Source organism: Galendromus occidentalis, unplaced genomic scaffold (assembly GCF_000255335.2).
Source record: "Galendromus occidentalis unplaced genomic scaffold, Mocc_1.1 scf7180000077530, whole genome shotgun sequence".
Classification (NCBI taxonomy): domain Eukaryota; kingdom Metazoa; phylum Arthropoda; class Arachnida; order Mesostigmata; family Phytoseiidae; genus Galendromus; species Galendromus occidentalis.
This window is the reverse complement of record NW_003805518.1, coordinates 1,452,613-1,476,393: the sequence shown is the minus strand read 5'-3', so window position 1 is coordinate 1,476,393 and position 23,781 is coordinate 1,452,613. Positions and strand designations below refer to the sequence as shown.

Sequence of the window (23,781 nt, the reverse complement as noted above, 5' to 3'; positions counted from 1 at the left end):
GAATGGCTGTGGAAGCAGCGGGCTCCGACTCCCGCAACGCAGACAGCTACTCCATGAGAAATGCCATGCCGGAAATTCGTCGCTTTGATTGGACTCGACGACACAAGGAATGATAAGCCCCGGCTAAAAATTACTGCGAATAGCCGAAGCCGAGTGATAAGGAATTATTGTCAGAGTCATGCCGAGAATGTTCAGTCACTCAATGAATCATTGAGTGAGGTCCGCTCTCGAACCGCGTCCACAATATGTATAGCTGGAAATGTCGGAAACTGTGCATACTTCCTGAAGAGCGCCGGGGACCTCCGCCTGGGAACCGGCACTTTCCGGTGTCTGGTGCGCCTCGATCAAGGTTCCGAGTTCTCCATTTTTCGATGGATTATGCGGTTGATTTCTGGATCGATTCTCTCGACAGGGACATCAGAGATTATCTCGAATTGATTGAGCCGATCGGCATGAGGAGGGACCCCACTGATTCCCGGGAGAATTGCGCCAGGCCGCATGAAATTTCGAAAAATTGTCTCTCAATGGATGATCGGTATAGGCTCCGGACACGGTTGATGTTCTCAGAACCTGGGGAAATAGCTCTCTTGCCCCTTGAAGTTGAAATTCGTCCCGCTGAGCCGTCATCGCTGATACACATTGATATCCGCGTCGGATCGGGGAAGAGTACCCGTTCGGAGGGAAAACGTCTCTTTCCACTGTAAGTTCAGATTCGTCGCGCTGAACATGTACTATGAATACGCTCTGTCAATGCCTAGCAGTTTATGCGGAAACTCCTCGAGCGAGCACTTCTGCCTCGAGTTTCATAATCAGACGATCCGTGCTAGGGGCGCGGGCGATATTTTACCCCGGTAGCACCGTGCGATAGTTCCCCCTTCCCGGAACGGCGTAGCGCATATCGATCCCTCTACCTAGGTATATCGTATCAATCGTCCCTGGGGACTCCGCTTTGAGTACAGTGATATGATCACAACTAAGCATCCGAACTTTCAAGTATTTCTCAGTACCTCCAAACCCAGGACAGAACGCGAGCCTCCCCATAATAACCGGCGCAACTCGATTACACTACTCTAAAGTGTAACGACGTCTTTATTGATCCCAATGTCCGAGATCGGCTAATCGTGAATCTCCATGCGATGGAAGCAGGACGGTACAGTCACGCGCAAGACCCCAATAATTGAAGCTTCGTAAGCTTCCCCTCAACGTGTCGAAGCATTCCTCGAATTTCCAAGCCAAGCTCTAATCTGCCCTTATCCTGGCGGAACCTCCCAGGAGGCGAGGCATTGCGCCCGCTCATCCAAGAATCAGATAGGAGGCGTGCTTAAAGTACTTCGATCTATTCGGATCGAGAATGTTCCCTGGAGAATCAAGTGACAAGCTCGTGGGGAATCTATCCGAGCCCAATCACTTCGAATTTCTTTCCGAATCCCCGCTCGGATTGAGCGCGCGCTCGAGGCAGCTGAGAGCGGACTTCAGACAAGTCTCATGAGGAGGAGAATAGAATCCTTTCGACTCCCCCCGATCGGATTCCGATGCTTTGAGATGCTTCGTTGCTTTTCCATGTCCCTTATTTCTCCAATTCCGATGACGTTTCCAGTCGTCACTAATTCCCATTCTGTTGAATGCCTGAACCTGTTTGGCAAATATTCCTTCTTGTCGAGTGTCTCTTTTTTTCTGCGACTTCAGGAGAGCTTTGAATTCTTCAGCTCTGAAGACGTAGCTGGCAGTGAACTCGGTGTTTGTCGCCCCGTCCTTGCGAGGCGGAGAAGGTGGGCGACTGTCTCTCCTTGCTGTGGAATGACGAGGAGGATGTCACCCACTCTCTTGTGACCGAATACTTTCCCAAAAATAATCCTGTGTCGAGAAGCGTACTCTCTCACCGATCGATTACTTACGTTCTGGTCGCATATCAAGGTTGCATTTCTTGATTTCTGTTCGCCTGTCAGGGGTTGGGATAATAACATCGTCTTCAAGCCTAAGCTTGATCTCTATTCCATGCCCAGAAGGTTCCATCGGAGTCATCTTGCTCATCGACCGCATCGCTTTCCTCGATTCTGGGGACGGTATATGCAAAGCGCATGAATGCCCGACGAAATTATAACCGCATTGGATCAAGCCCTCTCATTTCGTAATCCATCGATGCGTACTGAACAATCGCGATCTTGCTCTCAAACAGTTTTTCTGTTCGTCCACAGAACGGGGGATCACGATCCTACGATCCGACCTGAGTTTCAGCCGCACTTGACCGTCGCGACCGGCGAGTGAATCCCTCATCAGGTGCTCCAGCTCCGCGAGCGGAACATCCCGGCAACGGACTCCGGCCACCTGATCATGATGATTTTGATTTAGAGACGAGGGGAAAAACATCTCTCCATAGTGTCAGAGATTCCTTGTAGGCAGGGCCGTATCGTCAGTTTCCAGCAGTTGCGTCGTCCTCACAAGCCATAATTCATTTATCTTATTCCCCTCAGAAAAGCACAAGAAACGTATTTTCATCATAGAATTGAATTTGAGCATGGGAACTCTACGAGGCTCGTAGAGGTCACAGCTAGCTCTCCGGTTTGGTCCCGGATTTGAAAAGGAGTAGAATTAGGATCCGCTACTAGGGAAAAGCTCGCAGAGCACGGTAGCTCAGAGGAGCAGCCCGTCACGCAAAGTTCGAGCAAATATCGAGTCTTCCTGAGGTTTAGAGCGATTTAAGCGCTGTTCCGAGATTCTACTGAACCTCACCGAGATTCTGCCGCAATTTCGGCGATTTTTCCCCGCGACCAATTTAAAGACCTGGGAATAAGGCCAAGGATCTCGCTTTCGGGATTACATGATTCTATTACAAGGAGAGACTTGTTCCTACTGACCTCTTCGACGAAGTCGCCGACATGAATATCGCTGGGAACGGCTGACGTATGCTCCGCAATGTTGGAGACGAAGGTGTCACCACATCGTCCAAATTCCACTCCGCCGGTGGGGTGTTTATCGAACGGCAGCCTGAGCAGAATCACGTCGCGACAGCCCGCGGGAGTGCCTTGTCTCCACGTTGAAGGCATCGGACCCTAGTTTTACTCCAACTTCAGTCGATCCTTGGTGGTGATTCAGAAATCGGGGAGTGCTTGGAGTCGCTAATGGAAGCTCCGCTTGGGCGACTCCCCGCGTGAGCACGACCGTAGATAGTTCTAGCGATGAAATTGAGGAAACTCCCCAGGATGACGATGCTGACCTCAGGGGAACTTGGAGCGATTGTGGTATCCAATCCACGCCCGGAAAGCATTCTGCTGCACGTTGCGTTGTTCAGACATCGAGCGTGAGACGTGAGGATTTACGAGGTGTCGTCATCCAAGAGCTGAGGCCTTACATTCCGAAGCTTCGTTTCCCGTAAATGTGTGGGAGAAGCACGAACTCGAGCCTCCCCCTCAGGCCACAATCGGTCTCAGTCTCAGGAGGTGCGTCTCCAGCAGCATAATGACGAACGAGCGTGCGCAGAGAGCTGAGGAATAGTCGAAATTAGGATCCCCCTCGTAAGGGGAAGCTGAGAGTTCGTATCTCTAAGCTTCTTTGCTGTAAAAATCTCGATGAAATTAACCTTCTCTCAAGACGAGCCGCCTGCTCCAATTTCCCATCCGAAAACATATCCTCAATGCTCTTTCATTCGGATCCCGAGTCCGATCGAATGATCCATCTGCGTACATCCCTCTCTTCTGCTCGTGTGAATCCGCCATCGAAACTGATATATCACGACCTAGATCTTTCATGCTCCAGGTGAGGGGACCTCCATGGAACCCGTCGACGCTCGGTCAGTCGAAGTCACCGAAATTCGGAGCAACTCCTAGAAACTCGTACAGATCCACCGGACTTTCAATCAGCAGTCAGCTAGCTTCACGATAATTTCGCTTTCTGGCAAACTTTTTCGAATGAAGGATGCATGAAGATTTTTGAGTAAAGTCCAACAATTTATTCTGAGAGGATTTCCGTAACTTTTTCCCCGCTGAGAAGCTGCTTCCCTCCAAGGACCTTCTTCCAACTTTGGCTCTTCATCAACTGTTGAATGTTTAACGGTGGCGGAGTGCGACGACGTCGGTTCGGAACATTACTCAACGCAGCTTAAACCCATAATTTACACGACCGAATTGAGGCCGAATCATAGTCCCCGTAAACCTGTCCCTAATTGATCCAATCGGAACTAGCGAAGTTCATCAGCCTTAACATTTCTCCTCCTCGAGTCCAGCCTTGAGGAACATCATGATTGCCTCTTCGTTTCCATCTTCTCCGTCGCGGTAGTTCAGAACAGCAACCATACCGTCGGGGTTCATGGACTCGCCGAGGAAATATTGGCTGTCCTTGTCCATCTTGCTCAGCATGAATTTGACACCAGCCATGCAAGAGCTCTTGAGCTCAGCGATCTTTTCGTCGGAGTACTCCAGCTCCTTCCACTTCTCTTGGAGGGCCTTGGTATACGTCTTCAGGTAGGTCTTGTAGCCTGCCTTGTCGAACGACGTTTCCTGGAGACGCTGGTTGAGGACAACGTCGAGACCGGCTTGGCAACTGTCATCTGCACCTTCATCGGCCTCCTCGGCGGACGGATTCGATCCAGCGAGGACGATTTCACCTTCTCTTCGCACGACGTGCTTGCAGAGGACCTCATAGACGGAGTTTTCCACAAGAGTGACCTTCGTCGTATCGGTGAACATCTCATCGTCTGTGGAGGGGGAGTCTGGTTAGAAAAATCGCTGGCGAAAGACGTGCATTTGTGACGGGCTCGGATAGGTTCGGACATCCCCAGAGAGAGATCGACCCACGAAGATAGCATTTTCGGTGTTCGCGTCAAAAAAAAGCTCGCACGAAATTCGATAAAGAGGTTGGCCGACAAATGAGGGGGGAACAGTCCCCGGTCCTTTTCGAAGATCGAGGAACTCCGGAGGATAGAAATTCATCGACGCCCATTTTTGGAACACGAAACTCCGTCGCTCGGAAAGGTCTTCCGAACCAAACGATGAGTCAGGCGCCTCTGTCGCCGGCTGTCCCATAACCTCTCGGTGCGATGGACTGGTGGCGCGGCAGCAGCACGTGTGATCGCCAGTTTGTCCGCCCTTTCCAAAAGAGGACGTGGAGATCTTGACGGCCATGTGTTCGATAAGGGGTGACGTGACCCTGGATTCGATTTAAATCTGGTCGCACCAAGAAGAGCTCACTGAGACGCATCGGCAGCGAAATCCGGGACGCTCCCGGATTTTCAGCGACGAGTAGCTGCCTCCGAAGCCCAAGTCGGGATGCCGCCCCGGCAGAACGGGAGAAACGTCGCTCACGTGAGTGGCAATGACCCTGAGCGATTCGGAGCTCTGATGGAAATCGTCTCGAACGTGAGAAGCAGCTCCGAGAATTCGAATTTCCAGCCCGATACCGGTCCAAATCGTCACCAAAACCGGCGTGCCACGTGGGAACCGAAGCTTCACCAGAATTCGAGTCGTAGAGTCACTGAGTCGGGATATACCCGCGAAGCCTCGTGAGATCCGCAACTAGGAGCTATATCATACTACTCACTGGAGATGATATCCTTGTAGATGAGCATTTTGTCTAATTTTTTTGATGCACTACCGCTTAGACAAACGTCTTCAACAGCTGACAGCCGGAAAAGAAAGACTACTGGTCAGGGGAAGGCCGCCTTTTTGTTGGTTTCGATTGTGGAGAGGAACTTTTCGAGGGCGCCAATTATGAATCGCTCCGACCGATTTCGACCGCGGAGTTCGCACTTGAGAGGTCAGCTCGGATCCCTCGAGCGAGGCTAAGGTCGCGAACGGGGTGCGCTCCCGGCCCCATGAGCAGGCTCGGAATCACGACGGGGCGATCAGAGTCGACCCACATCGACGGTGAAAAAGACTCGGGGTCCGGGGACGCCCCGGCTGCCGGCAGCTCTGTAGGGGCGCGCATTTTTGAAAAGGCTCCCGTTCTTCTCTTCTCAGCTGTGATATCGCGTTCGATTCTGCAAATCTGTTTCTTCCGGGGATGCGTCTATTGACACGAAGAGTATGTTCGATGTGGTGACGCGTTGAAGTTTTCGCATAGAAGAAGCTTGAATCCGTTGAGGATCCGGGTCCGGCTTCCCCGTTGAGCTCTACCTGCGGACCGGTTGTACTTTTGATCGGGCACTGCATGATCCCGTCAGAACCCCACATTCGTATTTGAAGTACATGATCCGCAGATCAGCCCCAGCGGTGACTGCGGGGATGTCTGCGAGGCTTCCGTGGCGTAGACCACGAGGTTGGTATCAAATCTATCATCCGCTCGAGAGACCAACTCGAGAGCCCGGAAGCTCGTATCGAGATCCGGAGAATCGCGCCTTACGGGGCTTCGTTCACGATACAGTAGCAGAAGCGAATATTTTTTTCAAGGAGTGTCCGTGGGCTCCGATGGACATGCCGGTGGGGATCAGACCCGACATGAGGGGACATCCGATCTCAAGCACCCGAAACATCTCAAGGGTCGCGAGATCGGGCTTTGGTACGCGCAACGCGACAAGTAAGCTATATCACCGTAATCGCCCCATATTTCGATGTATAAGAGAAATTCACCCGGGACGACTTGTCCGTCAAATTAATTCAAAGAGTATCACGCCTGCCGTGTGCACCACTCGTGCGATCTCAGCGTTTCATAATAACCATGGGTCTACGCTAGCCATCGCCTTTCGCGGAATGGTCGGATGATATCGCTCCTGAACGACGAACAGCTCCCGACCTCAACCGTGGGAGGGATCCCGAGTACCGAAGGATACTGGAAATGACTGCCCCTTCCGGACAGGGGCGTCAAATCGCATTTCCGTCGGCGCTTCTTGTGCCCCGATCACCGCGAGCATTGTATGAAAAATATCGCGAGGCATCGCGATCATGGTTTCCGCGGAGTGTGGAGCAGAATGATAGAAGGACGGGTTTAATGTTTCAAAGATCTTTACACGGAGCCCTCAAGTGGAACTCGGGATTTCAGATCAGGGAACGATCTCCACAGGCGAAATCGCCAAAAAAGGGAATTTGTGTACCTGAACTCAGTTTCGTTCGATGACAGTCTCGCGAGACTTTTCGACCCTTGTTTGGGATGTCTCGAGGCCGAGATGCAGCAACGGAAGCAGGCTCCTGGAAGGCCATCATCGAGATGGCTCGTTTGCGGATCCCTATCGAACGGACCGCGCAAACTACCAGTAGTACCGGTGAGTGGATACTCGATTCCTCTGGACTGCAGATGTGCTGGACGATGATTGGGTATGCAAGACCGGGGGCGATGATAAAGGCCGGGAGGCGGGGAAAGATTAGGCTTCTCTTCGGGGGGTAGGATTCACACAGAGTTTGTGGATCGCGTTCCATTCTCGGGGCTGAGGAATCCTTCTTCCTTCAGGACTACATAAAAGCTTCGAGAGTGAAGCTCCCAGTCTTCAAGGCCCGAGCCGAAGTACTGCGAACAATAAGCGAGAAGTAATTATTCGACCCCTTTTAATAATTATCAGAAGCGCGTATTGAGAGAAAACATGCTATTCATCCCTATTCGCAGTCAAGTGACGATTATATCCGGCGAGACCGGGAGCGGCAAAACCACCCAAGTGCCTCAATTCATTCTGGATCAATTCCTCGAAGATGAGACGCGGAAGAGCTGCTTCATCGCTTGTACTCAACCTAGACGAATTTCGGCCATTTCTGTCGCTGAGCGGTGAGCTCCCATAGGATCGCAGAATTCATCCGTCGTCGGGGAAATTCGTTTTCCAGATGGTTATCGTCTTCAGATATCTGAGCGATTATTACATGATCCGCGATTCTATCCTCAGGGTTGCTGAAGAGAGAGGTGAGCTCATCGGCGAAAACAGCGTCGGATACAAAATCCGACTCGAGTCCAAGGAGCCTCGGGGGAGCTCCGGTAAAATACTTTTCTGCACCACCGGGATCATTCTGCAATTCCTGCAATCGGACCCGTGAGTTATCTGAGCCCCACTCGCTCGGAGACCCGATGTCCCCATCGCGCAACGTCTAATATGATGATACCATTTCCGTAGACTGCTCGGGAACATAACTCACCTGATCGTCGATGAAGTCCACGAAAGGAGCATCGACTCCGATCTCCTGCTGGCTGTGCTTCGTCAAAATATTCTGCCTAAGCGTCCCGATCTCAAAGTGATTTGCATGTCGGCAACATTGGATAGCTCCACATTCGTTGGGTATGCAGGCCGGACCCTCCTGAGACCAATGAGGTCTCGAGATATAGGTCGCACAATCATATCTCCCTATGCTCAGAGCCGTCGTGTACAGATAGTTTTCTCTCCACCCCAAGGTATTTCGGGGAAGCTTGCCGAAGTGTTTCCGTGGACGGGAAACTGTTCCCGATTCAGGAGCGATTCTTAGAAGAATTTCTCGAAACGCTGCCCTATCATCCTCCACCGTCGTATTTGGACAAGAAAGCCCTCCGAGAGAGGACTGAGCGCGCGGATCGTCTAAGAAAATACGGGTAACAACCTGGATCGGGAATTCACGATAGAGAATCTAGGTGGTGCTCAGCACTCATCACGCTAGGAAGACAGATTTCGTAGCTCCCTCAGGCGCCAATTCGAATCCTTCCTCAGATATAAGGAACCGCAAGTATTCGCCCTGTCCAAAATAAGCGCGGCAAAAGTGGACTGTTCTTTGGTGGTTGCTTGCGTTCAGCACATATGCGCAACCAAGGGTGATGGTGCGATCCTCGTGTTCATGCCTGGTTGGGAGGGCATATCCGAGGTATGCAGAAAACTATCGGAATGTCCAGCCATTAATCGAGGTGAGCGATCTCCGGAAAAAGTTTCCGGCCCCGCCGCCCTAGATGGGGGCGGGAACTTTCTTTTCGTCGGACTATATCTTTCTCCACAACAGTGACCGATAAGATTAGTAAAAACGAGCCCTGTCCCCGCTCGCAGGCAACCCCATCATCCTTCCTCTGCACTCTATGCTCCCGACAGAAGATCAGAGGCGGGTTTTCGACGTTCCTCCGGAAGGTGTGCGGAAAATAATCGTCTCCACGATTATATCCGAGACCAGCGTTACCATAGAAGACGTGGTGTTCGTCGTCGATTCTGGCAAGACAAAAATCAAGACCATCGACGTTGGCAAAGACAATCTTAACTGCCTTAGCGAGCAGTGGATCTCGAAAGCAAATGCGCGCCAGCGCCTCGGCCGAGCGGGCAGGTGAGTTCCGGAATGAAACGAGTCCTCGCGTGGTCTTCAAAGGTCGTGGATGCGAATGAGGGCGGAAAAGGATGCGAGTCTCCTTTCCAGAGTCCGGGCAGGCGAATGCTACAAACTGTACACGAAAATGGATTACGAGAACATGGAACAGTACCAACAGCCAGAGATGGTCCGTTCGTCTCTCGAAAATCTCATTCTCTACGTTAAGGTTCGTTTTAAACGACTCGAGACCGGAGCGATATAAATCCTCAAGATATCTCGTACAGCCTGAATATTGGGTGAAGCCCAAGTTGAATTCTCATGCCTTACAGGAGCTGGAGCTGGGGGAGCCCGAAGAGTTCCTGCCACAGTGTATAAGCCCACCCTCAAGCGAGGCAATAGCAAACTCCAAGCAGTTTCTCATTCAATTAGTGAGTCTACGTCGCTACTCCGACTACAGATTGATTCTCCTGGCCGAATTCGGATCTGGGGCGATGCTCTGGGTCAAGTTTTCGTGATAGTGAAAGAAACTACGTATACGAAGAGTCCAGACTGTAGCGGCCATTGGATCGAAGTGGGGGATCCTCAGGATTTTTTTTTCAGAAAGCTCTCGATAAGCATTCGAAAGTGACTGCGTTAGGTAAATATCTGGCAAGTCTACCGACAGAGCCTCGACTCGGAAAAATGCTCTTACTCGGGAAGCTTTTCGGTTGCGAAGATGCTGTGACGTCGATCTGCGCCGCACTCGACTTCAAGGAACCCTTCGTGACACCCCTGGTCAGTAAACTCGGGCTACGCCTCGAAGACTATTCGGGACCTCTTTATTAATCTTTATTCATTCGATGGAGCGAGCATCATGAAGCTCGCAGGCGAGCGCCAGGAAAGTTCATTACAACATCGATGCTGACACCCTATCGAATCGAAACAGGGCAAAAGACAGAACGTGGATGCCGTCCGATCCAAGTTCGCAGACGGTTCCCGATCCGACCACGTGATGGTCGCCAATGCGATCCAGTACGCCCTCGATCGTGGAGAAGCACACTATAGGGATAAATTCCTCTCCTTCCTGACCATGAGAGTGAGAACCATCGATTATTACTGTTCATCAAGTCTCCCCACAACCAGTGCTGATCCTGAATGTACCAATCTATCTCTCGTATTCAGATGCTCAAGAACTTACGCAAGCAGTACAAACAACACCTCAAGGAACAGAAGCTGTCGGGGGCGCATCCGAACTTCAGCCTCGAGACACTGAGGGCTGTCATATGCGGAGGACTCTATCCCGGCATCGCAATGGCGCGATGCCCGGCCACGAATTCAAAATGCAGATATCCTACCGGTGGATCTGTCCGGTGAGAATAGAGGAGATGCTATCGGAAATATGTTCTAAGTATACATTCCAATAGAGCGGCCTGTTCCAAAAGAATAGCATGCTCTGCCGGGCCATCGCCTGATGAGGGGATCGAAGAATAGATTGGCATGCCGTTCTGTTGGCATACAAACGATAGATCGATGAGAATATCCGGATACCTAGCCAATAATGTCTGATATCTGATATCCAGGATAGATGCAGCACATGGAGCAACTCAGACACGATTCGAATGTTGCAGGTTGGCCAGGACGCTCTTCTCAAAATCTGAGAGCAGGATCTGTTTCCATTCGAAGAGTGTTTTATCCAGAGAAACGGAATCCAATACTCTCTTTTTCGCTTACTTTCTCAAACAACGCGGCGACAACGGAGTAGCACTCTTCGATGCCACGGCCGTGCATCCCCTATCGCTGCTGATCTTCGCTGCTGAGTGCGAATATGACATCGCGGACAAGCTTTTCACGGTTAACAACTGGATGAGAATACACAGTGAGCCGGAAGCTGCGCGACTCATCAAGGTGAGTCCCTGCGGTAATGTCGTGGAGATACTCGCTGTCCAGATCGCGCGCCAATTATGACGTATAACAACAATTCCAGCGCTTACGAGCGGCTTTCGATCATGTACTGGATTGCTTCCTCCGTCACAAGCACAGTGATATCCACCGGGACCTTATCGACCTATTGAATCGCGCGTTCGACCAGGAGTGGTGTAAGGTCGTCCCGCTCCGACAGAAAGTCACCCCCCGGTCGGACTCAGAGCAGGAGGAGTTCTATCGGACATCCGACGATGATGATGATGAGGATTGGTAAAGCCGAAGTTAAACTATCCCATTCTATTTTGTTCTTGTTGATTCTCGTCTTCGATGAGACGCTCTAGCATGCCGTAGAATCTATCGATGATAATTATTATCATCGATCTCGGGTGCGGGTTGTGGGAGCGCTATTTTGAGAAGCGCCGATTTCGGTCTAGCCAAAAATCTCTGGAAATCCCGGTGATGTCTCTACGGAGACTCGTAGCTCATTTTGGAACGACTCGTGACTCTCCGACTTCATCACGAATACCTATAAATATTCATATAATATATTTATATCTATGAGTTCGTTGGAATCGTTCTTCGTTCGGTCAAATATCCAAGATCGGAGTCCCCGCGATGACCCTCGCTCAGGTTAGATGGAGCATAGAACACGTCTCGATGAATTTTGTACCGGGTAATTTATTAGATAAGAAATCACCCGCTAATTCGTGTCATACAAAAATACCTGCTAGATCACAAATAAAGATCCGATCACTGACCTTACAACCAACTGATTCATCAACATGAAAGGGCTTCGATCTGGGTGAAATCAGCTGGGAGCGATCTAGGCCACACTGAGAACCTACGCAAGTTATAAATATATATCTCGGGCTCCGAATGAGCTTGAACCGGCTGCACGTCGACCCTACAATCGGAACCTGTCGGAGACGACGACCGTCATCCACAAGAACCATTGCTGGACCGAGATTTTGAGGAGTGATAGCCATTTGGCAAAATTCAGGGTCACCCGGGACACCCGACCAGAGTTCTTGAGCTTCTCTCCATAAACGGCTCTCACACAGCATTGAGACATGGTTACAAAAGACTTTGCCATCCGACTGACACCCAATGAGCTCTCAATACCCCTGATCAGGTCATTTGTTTTGAAAAGCAGCAGCATCTCTCGAGGAACCTTCTGAAGGACAGCATTAATGAGATCCACGTGTTCCGAAGCCCAGGCCTTGATCTCTTTTGCTTCGGCGTCCGTGTTACTCTTCGCGATTTCACCGACCTCGATTGACTTCCAACGACGTCCAGTGAGAATGCTTGCGAGAATTTTCGTGAGGTAAGCCGGGACTTCCATCTCGACCGCAATCCGCTCAACTGCCGGTATGTCTCGTCGAATGAGAGCCAACCACATGTTGGTGTACTGCAGTCGGAACCTATCAGAAAGCTGAGAATAGAGACCGTGGTCGAGGAGAATCAAGTCACCCTGACTGTCAACAAGTATGTTGCCGGGATGAGGATCACAGTGAACGAATCCGTTAACGAAAATCATCTCCGAGTAGAGTTTCCCTAAACGCTGCGCGACTGTTATAGGAGAGATTTTGTTGCGGATCAGGTACTCTTTATCGTTTACAAAACCGCCATCTTCGTAGTCCATGACGAGAACTCGTTTCGTGGTCAAGTCGCGTCGTATCCTCGGGACACGAACCCATGGCAATGACTTCAGAAGGCCTCTAACCTTGTCGCAGTTGTTGGCCTCATTCACAAAATCGAGTTCTTTCGGTAGATTGATCTTCGTCTCGTCCACCAACCACAGCAGAGAAAACTCGGGGAATAGTTTATCTACGAGTCGACCCAATCCCTCCATAACCGTCATGTCGGTGAACGAATTTCTATAAACATTGTTGTGCTGCACTTTGACGGCTACGGTATCTCCATTTCGCAACTTGGCCTTGTGCACCTGGAATCAAAATTCAGCAGAGAGTCAGATCATTATATCCAGGTAGAGTATTCGAAAAACTCGATCTAATCCGCTCATCGGACATCCGAGCATATCGTGTTCCTTACTTGAGCCAAGGAGGCGCAACCAATCGGCTTTTCGTCAAAGTCATCGAATACTTCCTCATAGGGACGACCCAACTCTTCTGAGAGAACTCTCTTCACAGACTCTAATGAGGACTGAGGTGCGTTTGCGTGAAGTACTTTCAGAGTAGTGATGTACTCCTCAGGCAGCAAGAATTCCAACGCTGCAACGTGTTGACCTGTCCGGATATTGGGAACATTATTCCGAGTCCCATATCGACTATGTAGTAATAATCAAATCGAATGAGTCGATCATGATGATCGATGAGTTCTATTGGCAGTCATTGGAAGATGAATCATCCCAGGGATTCGTTCGGATGATTGGTACTCACCGACTTTGATATAACAACCACCATTCTCACAACAAAGCTTCAAGAGTCGCTCTGCACTCCTCTGATGGAATCCATGTCGAATTTCAGAGTAGTTCGGAGCCGTCTCTTCTACCCTCGATAGAGACGTTTTGTAGTCGGCAACGATGCCCCCGACCGTGAACATCGATCGAGAGACCCTACACACCGCCAAATGCTTAAGATCATTGTGCTGGAAAGACAGGTAGGTTCCTCCGGCAGCCGCTCCGAGGCACGCTAGTTTCGTGGCTCGTCTCAGCATCGCGGAGTTCGAGGCTTCTGACAGCGGTTTCTGTGTCACCTGCGAAAATGGTTCAGTCAGCTCGATAACCAGCACAATCTCACTCGATATGGAGCTCCGTCTCTGATCCGGTGGAATCCTCTCGATCGGAGCTGATGTGGAGGCATGAGCGGTGTGTATAAATTCGGGAGAATGCGCAAATGCATCCCTAGTTCATCATACAACCCGGCACGCCCCCATTTCTGCACGGATCTCCCCACCACGATAAGCAAACTTTCTCACAATACTCGGAGCAGGCTTCATAACTCACAAGAGAATGAGCTTCAGAGGCACGATTCAACACGCATAAGGAGCGGCGTTGATAAACACTATGAGGATCCGTGTGGGAGCATCTCCCAGAAATTGTTTCCTCGTCATCCAAGCGATTGAAAACAGTCGGAAAAATAATCTTCCGAGCGTTTCTTGCGCGGGATCGCAGCGTCTGATCATTGCTCTCAATCATTGTCAGCGATCTCTATCCTTGCGCTGCAAGGGGCATCTGATGCCATAGCTCGTCGGACTTGCGGTCGGCGATTTATCTGAGACAAGCATAGTGCAAGGAGCGGGGTCCAGGGAAGATCTTCGAGACTCGGGAAAATGCGGCGCGTTAGATGTGAGCGGCATTTCGTTCTCCTCATCCGCCATGGATAAGGCTGATATTCCCCCACGCTCCACCGATTTTTCTCTATCCGGACTCCCTCCCGGCGTAGTCGAGACATCTCTCAGCAGCACCCAAGCCGGGGGATTCGATACATAATTTCTTCCGGATGGACGCCAGCCACGGGCTCCCCATGGAGAAACCATTCCGGGCTCCCGAGCGAACTTACCGGCAGCGCAATTTAGGGCCGCGACTTCGCGCGAGTGACCACGATGACGCAGTCCGAACCAATATGCTCATGATTCGCGAACCGCTCTGACCAGCCGTACATCGGAATCTCCGATAGCGGCATCTCGAGGAACTGGATGCTCCGCGACTTTTAGATCGAGGAGGAAGTGGTCAGGAAACGACTACTAACAACTGAACTTGTCAGGGAGGCCCGAGATAATTTCGGATCCGCCATGAGAAAGACCATGCTCTGCCACTGGAGGGTGGGGACAAAAGCTCATGGACGAATATTGAGTCTCGAATTCGAGGGGCTATCACCCGACAGCTGGATGGCACCCATTCGCCGTACCATCGAGGAACGTCTGCATTTTCACTTAAGAGGGCTCACATCTGGCGGGACTTTCTTCTCCCTGATAGCTCGACGATGACTGCATACACAGCACTCACCGATTTCGGTGCGATTTGTCATCGATCATCCGCAGGGTCCTGAGCTCTGGACATTTCCGGAGTGTTCAATGAAGCCGCTGAGGTCGTTCATCGGTGGTGCCACCGCCGTATGTTTACCGACATAGCAGTAGCTCCCACCTGTCTCGTTCCATTTCCTCACAGCCACGTCACGAAGATCTCACGGCAGCGGAACTCCGCCGGCCTTCGGCCTCGGTGGTAGGATAGGCTCAGAAGCGCTGATTGAACCTGTTTCCAATCGCCAAGGCCAGCTTTCCAGGTCTCCTGAGCTCTTGGAGGAGGGCTCACTGTGGACAGTGCACTACCGACATTCACGGCTGGGCCCGGGGTTACAGGCTACAGTGTCTCACTCGGAGTCTGGGTCAGCAGAGCGTCATCTTACTTTTAAGGAAGCATTGAGCATTGAGATTTTTCGGGCTAGAGACCATCGCTCTTTTCTGATCGCCGAGTCTTTGTGCTCATTCCAAATCAAGACTGTATTCATTTGATTGCGCTTCGGGGAATTTTCGTCATTTTGTGCCTCGGCTCCGTCGGCAACGGTCGCGCTGCGAACAAGCCCAGGGAGGAATCCCATGCGGGATACCGCAGAAGATGCGGCTTAGGCTGAGTCCTGGGTTTTTTAGTGAGTCAATGATTTGCGGTTCCAGCTTGACAGAGGGCGTCTGTGAGGAACTACAGTCAATACCCGCGGCTCTCAGCTCTCAGGAAAATCGGCGGTCTCTTGCGAAGCCTATGCATAACAAATCACCGGCCTCCGAGGCACCTGCATTGAAGCGTTGATGGTGGAGAATCTGCGCCTCATTCCTGATGAATGGATGTCGAAAGATGCAATCACTAGTATCATCTCACCCTGATAAATTGATGGTAGGATAACTAATTCTCCCTAGATCGACCAAACTTCACAGTTCGTCACGTATCACGTGTCACGACTGGGAAAAAGAGTCAATCGCCTTCGAATCGATTCGAATAATGACACGAGTCCTTATCTACATCACAACATCCTGCTAGGATGTTCCTGATTTTCTCCCCAGGAATGAAAAGATAGATGATTCAATTCGCTTGGTCGATGAATATGGGCAATGGATATTTGAATTCCGGTCTGGATTCCTCGACGGAGATCCTGCATCCCTTCGCTATGAGATCCTCGAGAGTTCTGACTCTCGCACATGGGTACGTCGTTCTTTGTTCACTCCGAATGAATTCGACGCTCGAGAATGAATTCCAGAGATGCGTTCAGAAGAAAGTCGGAAAAATTCTTTCATCTGGTAACTTCTCATAGCCGCCCGTACTCTTCAGCCTTAACTGCGATCGCGAAGTGATTTCCATGAATGAACTCCTCCTCAGCCATCTCAAGTTCTCATTCGGTACCGATTTCTACTGCGTCGACATCGCCGGAATTGCAATTTTCCTCGAAGTTTCTGTACCAAAGACAGGAGCCATCGCTACAACTTGGGTCTTTTGGGGATTAGTGGCCTTCATTCTCCTTCGAGTACCGCATCATGGATTTGTTCCTGAACTTTCCTGTCCCATTGGATAAACTCGTCTTACTGACGAGGGTCATCGTCGTGAGGGTCGCTAGAGGGCGACGAGCTGTTGCGAGCCAGAGGTTGGCGTCGTCCGATCAGGTGGGGTCAATCCACGCCCTCTGGGATAATCGAACATATTGATATCGCATACAAGCTTCCTTCGGCGCGACAAAGCATCGATACAGAAATTTTCTCGACTTGACTCTTCTTGAGCGGGATAAGAAGTATCAGCTCAGAGACGGGGGATCGATCGAAAAGGAAAGCGGAGCCTCGACCTCCAAAGAATCGAGCTGCTGCCGATGACCCGAGTAGCGCGATTCCGGGGTTCCCACGTAGAGCTCCGGCACCCTCTGGAATCGAGCATTTCTATCGAAATCGATCTGGGCAATTCATTCTCAGATGACTCGGACGCACCGGAGGGTGACGCGACTGACATCCTACCTATCGCTTGTCGGAGAAGCCAGAGTGCCCCGTAGCTGCGCAATACCGCAGATGCTCAAGCCGCTCCTTCGAGAAGATATCCTGCTGCCCATACTTTCCCTCTCATCATCAGCTAGCATCATCCTATGGTACATGCGGAAGGATTTCAGCACGGTGCTGTACCTTTTGATTCTTTGCCTGGTCTACCCCGTGTCTACCGACCTCCAGGGCAGATGCGAAGAAACTCTCCTCATATTAGGGACATGGATCCTGTTCTTGCAAACCGTAAACAGCGGTATACATATAGGACGACGTCGCCGCTGCGATGCAGGGATTGCCGGACGATCGGATGAAATCAGCTCGGAAACTTCTCCCTTTTCATATCAAAACAGTGTTATATCAAAACAGCAACAGAGAATCGAGCGACAAATTTCCGACCGAGAGCTCGAGCAAGCTTTGCAGAAACCGATGTCGCCATCGTATCATGAGAAGGTCTGTGAGCATATCCACGTCACAAAAAAGGGGGATGCTTCACCATGGATGATCTCCTGCTGCGAGAGGAGGGGTTCAGCGAATGAGAGAGCCAGAGGCATACGCGGTCACGGCCTGGATCTGCGCTCTCTTATCGCTGCTTTTATCGGAAATTGTGATCTGGGAACGGGTGAGATCCACCGGACAAGTTCCATCAGACACAGACCGAGGAAATGAAGTCCACCCATCATTCACCCGGTGACTGTACCTTAAAGAGACGGGAGCTTGTTACGATTCTTCGTCTTCCACATCCTGACCACGGATGCAGCTCGATGTTGATCCACCCTCTCATAATCTTGGTGCTGACGACTTCCAAGAAAAAGAAACGTTGATTGAGGGAGCTACGAAGTTCAGGCGCTGAATATGCGGAAAAGGCACGCAAAAGGGCACTGCAAATCCTTCGAATATGCCCCCGAAGTTTAGCCGGGATAGGTATGATAGGCAGGGGGAACGCCGCACCAATTCGTTCGTAAGTGCCGTTTTGAGAGAAATTTTCGTGGGAGCTCGGAGTCCCATGAGTTTGTAATCGATGCCGCCGTTCTGATGGAAGCGTTTTCAAATCGAAGGAAATAAATATTCTGAATCTAGGTGGACAATCAGATTTTATCGGAAGCAAGATGTATTCCTCGGCTTAAGCTCGGATTCGGCGACCTTACATCAAAGCCGTCTCCGTTCGTGGACCCGAACTTTCCCCGAAAAACCCGGAATTCAGCTTCAGTACCGAACTTAATGGGCATAGTAGATCGAAAAACGTCGAAGAAGGCAGGCATAGACATTCATGGCAGAATGCCTGATTTTTCGAGCTCTAATCTTCAATGAGTCTCTCTGAGACCGTTGCGGTGAAGCCTCGCCCGAGGTCCGGCCGCCCTGTACGTCTGAGCTCTGGGAGATGTTCTCGTAAACTCGGCGACCTCAATCAACCATCTTTTGCTCGTCCCTGAGGTCCACCGATTGCGGAGAAGAGCCTCTATTATGTCCGGATAAGTTCTTACCTTCCCCCGATGAACACCGCAAGCTTCTTCGAAGAAAGATGTATTCTACCCTGGAGCTCCGTGTGAACGAATCCCTGCTCCACGTTACACTCCGGGCCCAATGAGCCGGAAACCGAGCAGGAATGAGGATGAGCGCGGCCAAAAAGTATTTTCATGCTGCAAGACTTGTCGGCTGACTCCGCAAGGAGAGCTGGCGACAATCAGTCGCATCTTGCCCGAGGCTTCCGCCAGAATACATACGGCAGTCTAGCCGCAAGTCCGTTGATGGAAATCGTCGCTGAGAACGCCCCGGTCTCAAGGGGACCTGGGCAAAGATCACCATCATCATTCTGTCCTGCTATATTGACACTTCTGATTCCACTGAAGTTGATCCACGGTTGAGTCCAGGTGTTGATCCCCTATACGGGTCTGCACCACCATGAGTCCGGAGGAGTCATCAGTAAGTTTACTCTGTCAATTTTTAAGATGGGAAGTTGGTCGTCGCCTTGATTCGGGGAACGAGACCCCTCATCAGCTTCGCTCGAGCGACGGGTAGAACACCGGGAACGAGCCGGAAAAATCTTTCCTGTGATCCACGTAATATTCCGAGGATTTCTTCTCGAAATCCATGGACATTTGCATAATGTCCGGGGCGTCGCCCGCGTATAAGGCAGAGGGGCGGGAGACCGTGGAACGTCGCCGAAGAAGCTCCGTGTGCTCGTTTCCCAGATCCGGATCCAACACCCCCCAGTGGGACCCCGAACCTTTCCGAGTTCTTCCCATCGATATGATCTGTGCCTACATTCTCACGGGGAAGCCTGCCAATATCCCCAAGTCACCAGGATCCATGCACACCATAGCAGTGAGTTTATTTGTGTCTTATCTTCACAGGCGAGTCTCCTCTCAAATGAAGAGCTGAACAACCTAGAGCCAGGTCTCATTATTCGGACCGCTGAACGCCATCCCTTCATCGTGCTTCTTCACGTTGGCATCAAATTCGCTTGTGTTTTTTACTACTTGTTTTGCAACTTTTTCAACGACTCCTTCGTTACAAACTTCGTGCTCCTGTTATTCTTGATCGCGCTTGACTTCTGGACGACAAAGAACATCACGGGTATGCTGACGGTAGAGAACCGTGCTTTGTAAAAAAATTCTCATGAGTCACAGGGCTTCATGACCGTGTTCCTAGCAAACTCCGGTGACATCTTTCGTTCCCTCCTCCAGGTCGCTTCCTCGTGGGTCTTCGGTGGTGGAACTACGTGGACGCAGAGACAGGAAAATCTCAATGGGTTTTCGAGAAAGCTCCCGACACTCGGCCAATCGACAAGGGGGAATCTGGAATATTCTGGACGGCATTGCTGGCGATGCCGGTCGTCTGGTCCTTCTTCGCCTTCACTGCATTTTTTACCTTTAATGTTGCGTGGTTGACGATAATCGTTGTGGCGATCACCCTGACGTTTTCAAACGCCTATGGGTACATACGCTGCAAGCTGGGCGCTGATAAGAGCATCACGGGTACAGCGACATCGTGGCTGAGTTTGCAAGTCGTCAAGAACATGTTCCGGAAACAGGGAACCGTACCGGCCCAGAACCTTCCGAACGCGGGCGTCAACTATTAGCGACGAATAAATTTAGATATTTTCTCGGAACCAGCGATGGAGTTCCCAGAATCCCGTGGAGGAGAAGCTAAGACTCATAGGGCGAATACCGAATGAGAGAGCCGGGCGGTCCGCTGCTTGCTCATCATCAGAAATTACCGGACAATGAGACATTAGCAGTGAGCTTTCCGGTGCCATGGGAACTCGTCGCGAGGGCTCTGAGGAGCCCAATATTATGTACACTTGAGTCACATGAGCGTGAAGCGACATTCCGGAGCGTAAGGTTCAGTCTGTGAATGGTTATAGTTTGGACATCATGTGAGACTAGTCAATCGATTGAACAATCATGAAAACTTCGTCTCCCGAGGCGGCTGAAGACCATGCGACGTTCGCGGTCTTGTCGAGGAGACGCAGATCATGCGCGAGTTCGAATTCTTCCCTTCGACTCCAATCGAGGGACCCCTAATGTGGAGGGTCCAGCAGGAGCCCGTGCTGGAGATATTGATTTTTGAGACTTTCCGTCCAGAATAAATTTTAAGGTGTGGAGGATGTTATCGATAGATGTTTGTCTTATCTCCACGGGGGAAGAGGGTCCTAGAATCGTAGTGATGGGCAGGGGGATGAAGTGTGAAGTCGACGTAATGCCTACCGTCGGTCCCCCCTGCGGCATTACAGATCCATGGTGCCGGCTCCGGGAGCTGGAGCTTTCCCCGAGCTAGGATGAAGGGGGCCTTCGCCAGACAGTCTATCGGAATACCCTACGAATCTCAGCGAATCTGGACCGTAGCTCATCCCAGGTGAAGAGAAGTCCACCTCTCCAACTTCGCCAAGCATTGGACACCGGACTTGGTCGGGGTCAGGTCGTCAAGCATTCTCCTACCAGGCCATCTTGGTCATTTCCACTCGGTCCAAAGTCGCCCACGATTCCTCGAATTTCGAATGAATTTACCCCACTCGGGCCACTAGGCGTGCATGACGGAGCTTATGCCGGGCGAGCTCAGTGCTGGAAAATTGATTGCGCTCCTTCCGTTGATTAAGAGTTGATTAAGAGAGACATCAAAGATTCTCAAGAGACGAAAATAAGGAGTACATTCATGGGGACGAAAAGACGTTCGAGTCCCGGAAAACATCGGACCGCCAGATGAGGCTATCGCCATGTCACCTTTCGGCCTTGTCAGTCCACAGAAATGATGGAGCTCCTCCTACCGCAGAGCTTCGCCAGACCGCGAGTCTCTCCATCCGAGCTCGGTGCGCATTTCCACGTAGATTACTCCAGCGGCAACGAAGTTCAAATGAGTGAGTTCGATTTCACCCCCGTCGAACGAGAAATCGAGACCGTCGATGGACAATATTGGAATGTTGTGGTTGTAAACAAAGCTAGAAAGATGTCGAAATGTAAGTTTCGTTTCCGCATCGCAGAAGATATTGGCCAAGGAACTTTCGGTACTGTGAAGGAGATAATTACGCCTCGAGGCGATCACTTCGCGATGAAGCAACTCGAATACGATCCCAGATACAAGAACCGTGAGGTTGCCATCATGCGCTCCCTGGATCACCCGAACTGTTGTCGATTGTTCTATTACTTCGTCGATAGAGACCCTTACGAGCGGGACATGACCGTCAACCTCGTAATGGAACAGTTCCCAACGTGTTTGTCGACTCTGCTAATGCAGTACCGTCACAGGAATGAAGATATGAACCTGATCCACATTCGACTCTATCTCTATCAGCTGCTGCGCGGAGTGGCTTACCTGCATCTCGAAGGCATCGCGCACAGGTAAGTCGAGCTCGTTCTATTGGAATGAGTCCACCAACAATCAGACATACGTGCATACATACGTATATCTGCGCTTTATGAAATGAGGAAGAGAAGAATGCGAATCGTCCAACTCTAGGGACATCAAGCCCCCGAACCTGCTCATCAACGAGGCGACATCTCAACTCAAAATCTGCGACTTCGGCTCAGCGAAAAAACTCGTAGAGGGAGAACCCAACATCGCTTACATCTGCTCCCGCTTCTATCGAGCACCGGAACTCATACTGGGGAATACGCTATACAACTGTTCGGTCGACACGTGGGCCGTCGGATGTGTGTTCGCAGAATTGTTCAACCTGCGACCGATATTCGTAGGGGAATCGAGTTTGGACCAATTCGCGGAAATCATCAGAATACTTGGCACGCCCAACCCTGAGCAAATGGAGAAGCTGCATCCTGACTTCCCCAAAGACATAAAGAAGCGAGACCCGATATGCCTCAAGAAGCACCTCAGACGCTCATGCACGCAATCGATTAGTCTGCTCACTAAGCTCCTCCAGTATGCTCCAGACAATCGAATTCGATGTTGGGACGCTCTAGCGGAACCTTACTTCGACGAGCTACGAAAGCCAGGGCTCCTGTTGCCCGGAGGTGGCAAGCCCCCTCCTCTGTTCAACTTCTCCGCTCGAGAACTCGAACAAAATCCAGTTCTGAATCAACTCCTGTTACCGGACGAAGAAGACAAATCGAGGAGATCGCTGAACAAGACGGAAGCAAAGACAGGAAAGAAATCTATGAACTAGTTGAATTTTGTGAAATGACGCTCACGACGAGAGACAAATGGAATATAAGACCCCTCGAAATCATGTGCTGTCGCTTACGGTATTGTCAGCTGACAAGAGCTCGGCAGGCTTCTGTTTTACAAGTTCCTATGCTCTCCTATTAAGGTTCATGACTTCGAATTTGAAGGCGATGGCTCCGCTTCCACTCTCTGATCTCCAATTCCTCGATAGGAATCGCTCATAATCCACGAATTCCGGGGGTAAGCCATCCATCCGTTAGCTGTACAGGTCCGAGAGGGGAGGAGACATTCCCCTCTCAGGGATCGTGCCCTCGTCAGATTCTCATGTGGAGCAACGGTCTTCACAAGACAGACGATGACGAGAGGGGAATTCGGAGCAGCCCCGAGCTCTCGGACTGCGCGGCGATTTTCCTACTGAGTGAGTGACTGAGACCTTGAGTACAACGTAACGGGTGAGCGGACTCCATCAACGTGGCGGGGAGCGCGGGAACTTAATTCTGATGCGAGGAGAAGCGGGAATCTCCTCTGAGTTCCGTTGATTTGCTACATAACGGATACACAGCGCGCGCATTTTGGCAACCGAATTTCGAACCTTCCTCGCTGTTCTCGCCCCTGGTACAAGATAGTGACATCGTTGAAGGCGGGAGCCGGGTACCGAGTTGAAGGCGTCGTGGGTGCGACGAACTCCGTTTGCACGTGCGTCAGTAATCGCGGAAGTCGAGTGATCCATGGGAGCGGTGGCAAGCATCGCGATCGCAGTGTTCTCTGCCGATACAACAACCGTCATCTGATGCTCTGCAGTGATTCCACGTCAGAAGTCTCTGAATCGGAAAGCCCCCCCCCCCGTCAAGCTCGCCGGATCGCTGAAGGTCCCCGATTGGCTCAGTGATAGCGAATCTGGCTCGTATGTCGACTTCGGATAAAACCTCCGAGGAAGAAGTTGCGGTGAGTAATATCAGGAATTATGACGGCACTCCCCGATCGCTCCAACATTTGCGATGTCTCTCGAGTCGACATAGTAGTTGCTGGACTCAGCACCGGGCGTGTCGAAGCCGGATCGGCGGCTCCTTTCACGTTGGATTTGCGTCAACATCTCCCGTCTCCTCCTGTTTCCGACTGAGGAATT

General features: G+C 51.0%; 6 protein-coding genes across 7 annotated transcripts; 3 read left to right on the top strand and 3 right to left on the bottom strand.

Moving 5' to 3' along the window:
- Nucleotides 1-1,074: 1,074 nt before the first annotated feature.
- Nucleotides 1,075-3,255, bottom strand: LOC100906963 (uncharacterized). The gene is made up of 4 exons (XM_018641411.1): nt 2,856-3,255; nt 2,148-2,325; nt 1,896-2,054; nt 1,075-1,790 (listed from the first exon to the last, which is right to left on the bottom strand). Exons 1-4 carry the CDS (start codon nt 3,042-3,044, stop codon nt 1,405-1,407), a joined length of 912 nt encoding a protein of 303 aa, XP_018496927.1. The 5' UTR covers nt 3,045-3,255; the 3' UTR covers nt 1,075-1,404.
- A 668-nt stretch (nt 3,256-3,923) lies between these two features.
- Nucleotides 3,924-5,630, bottom strand: Tctp (translationally controlled tumor protein). Its single transcript, XM_003748309.1, has 2 exons — nt 5,533-5,630; nt 3,924-4,690 (listed from the first exon to the last, which is right to left on the bottom strand). The coding sequence occupies exons 1-2, from the start codon at nt 5,558-5,560 to the stop codon at nt 4,194-4,196; spliced, it is 525 nt and encodes a 174-aa protein (XP_003748357.1). The 5' UTR covers nt 5,561-5,630; the 3' UTR covers nt 3,924-4,193.
- A 409-nt stretch (nt 5,631-6,039) lies between these two features.
- On the top strand, nt 6,040-11,758 carry LOC100907909 (ATP-dependent DNA/RNA helicase DHX36). Its single transcript, XM_003748402.2, has 17 exons — nt 6,040-6,249; nt 6,381-6,507; nt 6,970-7,189; nt 7,375-7,451; nt 7,528-7,683; nt 7,799-7,942; nt 8,024-8,185; nt 8,299-8,472; nt 8,588-8,778; nt 8,915-9,182; nt 9,273-9,390; nt 9,494-9,592; nt 9,765-9,938; nt 10,090-10,239; nt 10,326-10,513; nt 10,772-11,048; nt 11,128-11,758. Exons 1-17 carry the CDS (start codon nt 6,180-6,182, stop codon nt 11,338-11,340), a joined length of 2,808 nt encoding a protein of 935 aa, XP_003748450.1. The 5' UTR covers nt 6,040-6,179; the 3' UTR covers nt 11,341-11,758.
- Adck1 (aarF domain containing kinase 1) lies at nt 11,727-15,144 on the bottom strand. Of its 2 annotated transcripts, XM_003748308.1 has the most exons (4): nt 15,034-15,144; nt 13,466-13,781; nt 13,119-13,312; nt 11,727-13,011 (listed from the first exon to the last, which is right to left on the bottom strand). In XM_003748308.1, the coding sequence occupies exons 2-4, from the start codon at nt 13,740-13,742 to the stop codon at nt 11,971-11,973; spliced, it is 1,512 nt and encodes a 503-aa protein (XP_003748356.1). In that variant the 5' UTR covers nt 13,743-13,781; nt 15,034-15,144; the 3' UTR covers nt 11,727-11,970. The 2 variants fall into 2 exon arrangements, with proteins under 2 accessions (XP_003748356.1, XP_018496919.1); XM_018641403.1 differs by lacking the exon at nt 15,034-15,144 and having other exon boundaries at nt 13,466-14,059.
- Nucleotides 15,145-18,830: 3,686 nt separating this feature from the next.
- LOC100906819 (Golgi apparatus membrane protein TVP23 homolog B) lies at nt 18,831-20,645 on the top strand. The gene is made up of 3 exons (XM_003748310.2): nt 18,831-18,959; nt 19,391-19,613; nt 19,724-20,645. Exons 1-3 carry the CDS (start codon nt 18,939-18,941, stop codon nt 20,116-20,118), a joined length of 639 nt encoding a protein of 212 aa, XP_003748358.1. The 5' UTR covers nt 18,831-18,938; the 3' UTR covers nt 20,119-20,645.
- A 744-nt stretch (nt 20,646-21,389) lies between these two features.
- Nucleotides 21,390-22,656, top strand: LOC100907768 (glycogen synthase kinase-3 beta-like). Its single transcript, XM_003748401.2, has 2 exons — nt 21,390-21,874; nt 21,993-22,656. The coding sequence occupies exons 1-2, from the start codon at nt 21,390-21,392 to the stop codon at nt 22,654-22,656; spliced, it is 1,149 nt and encodes a 382-aa protein (XP_003748449.2).
- The last annotated feature ends 1,125 nt before the right edge of the window (nt 22,657-23,781 follow it).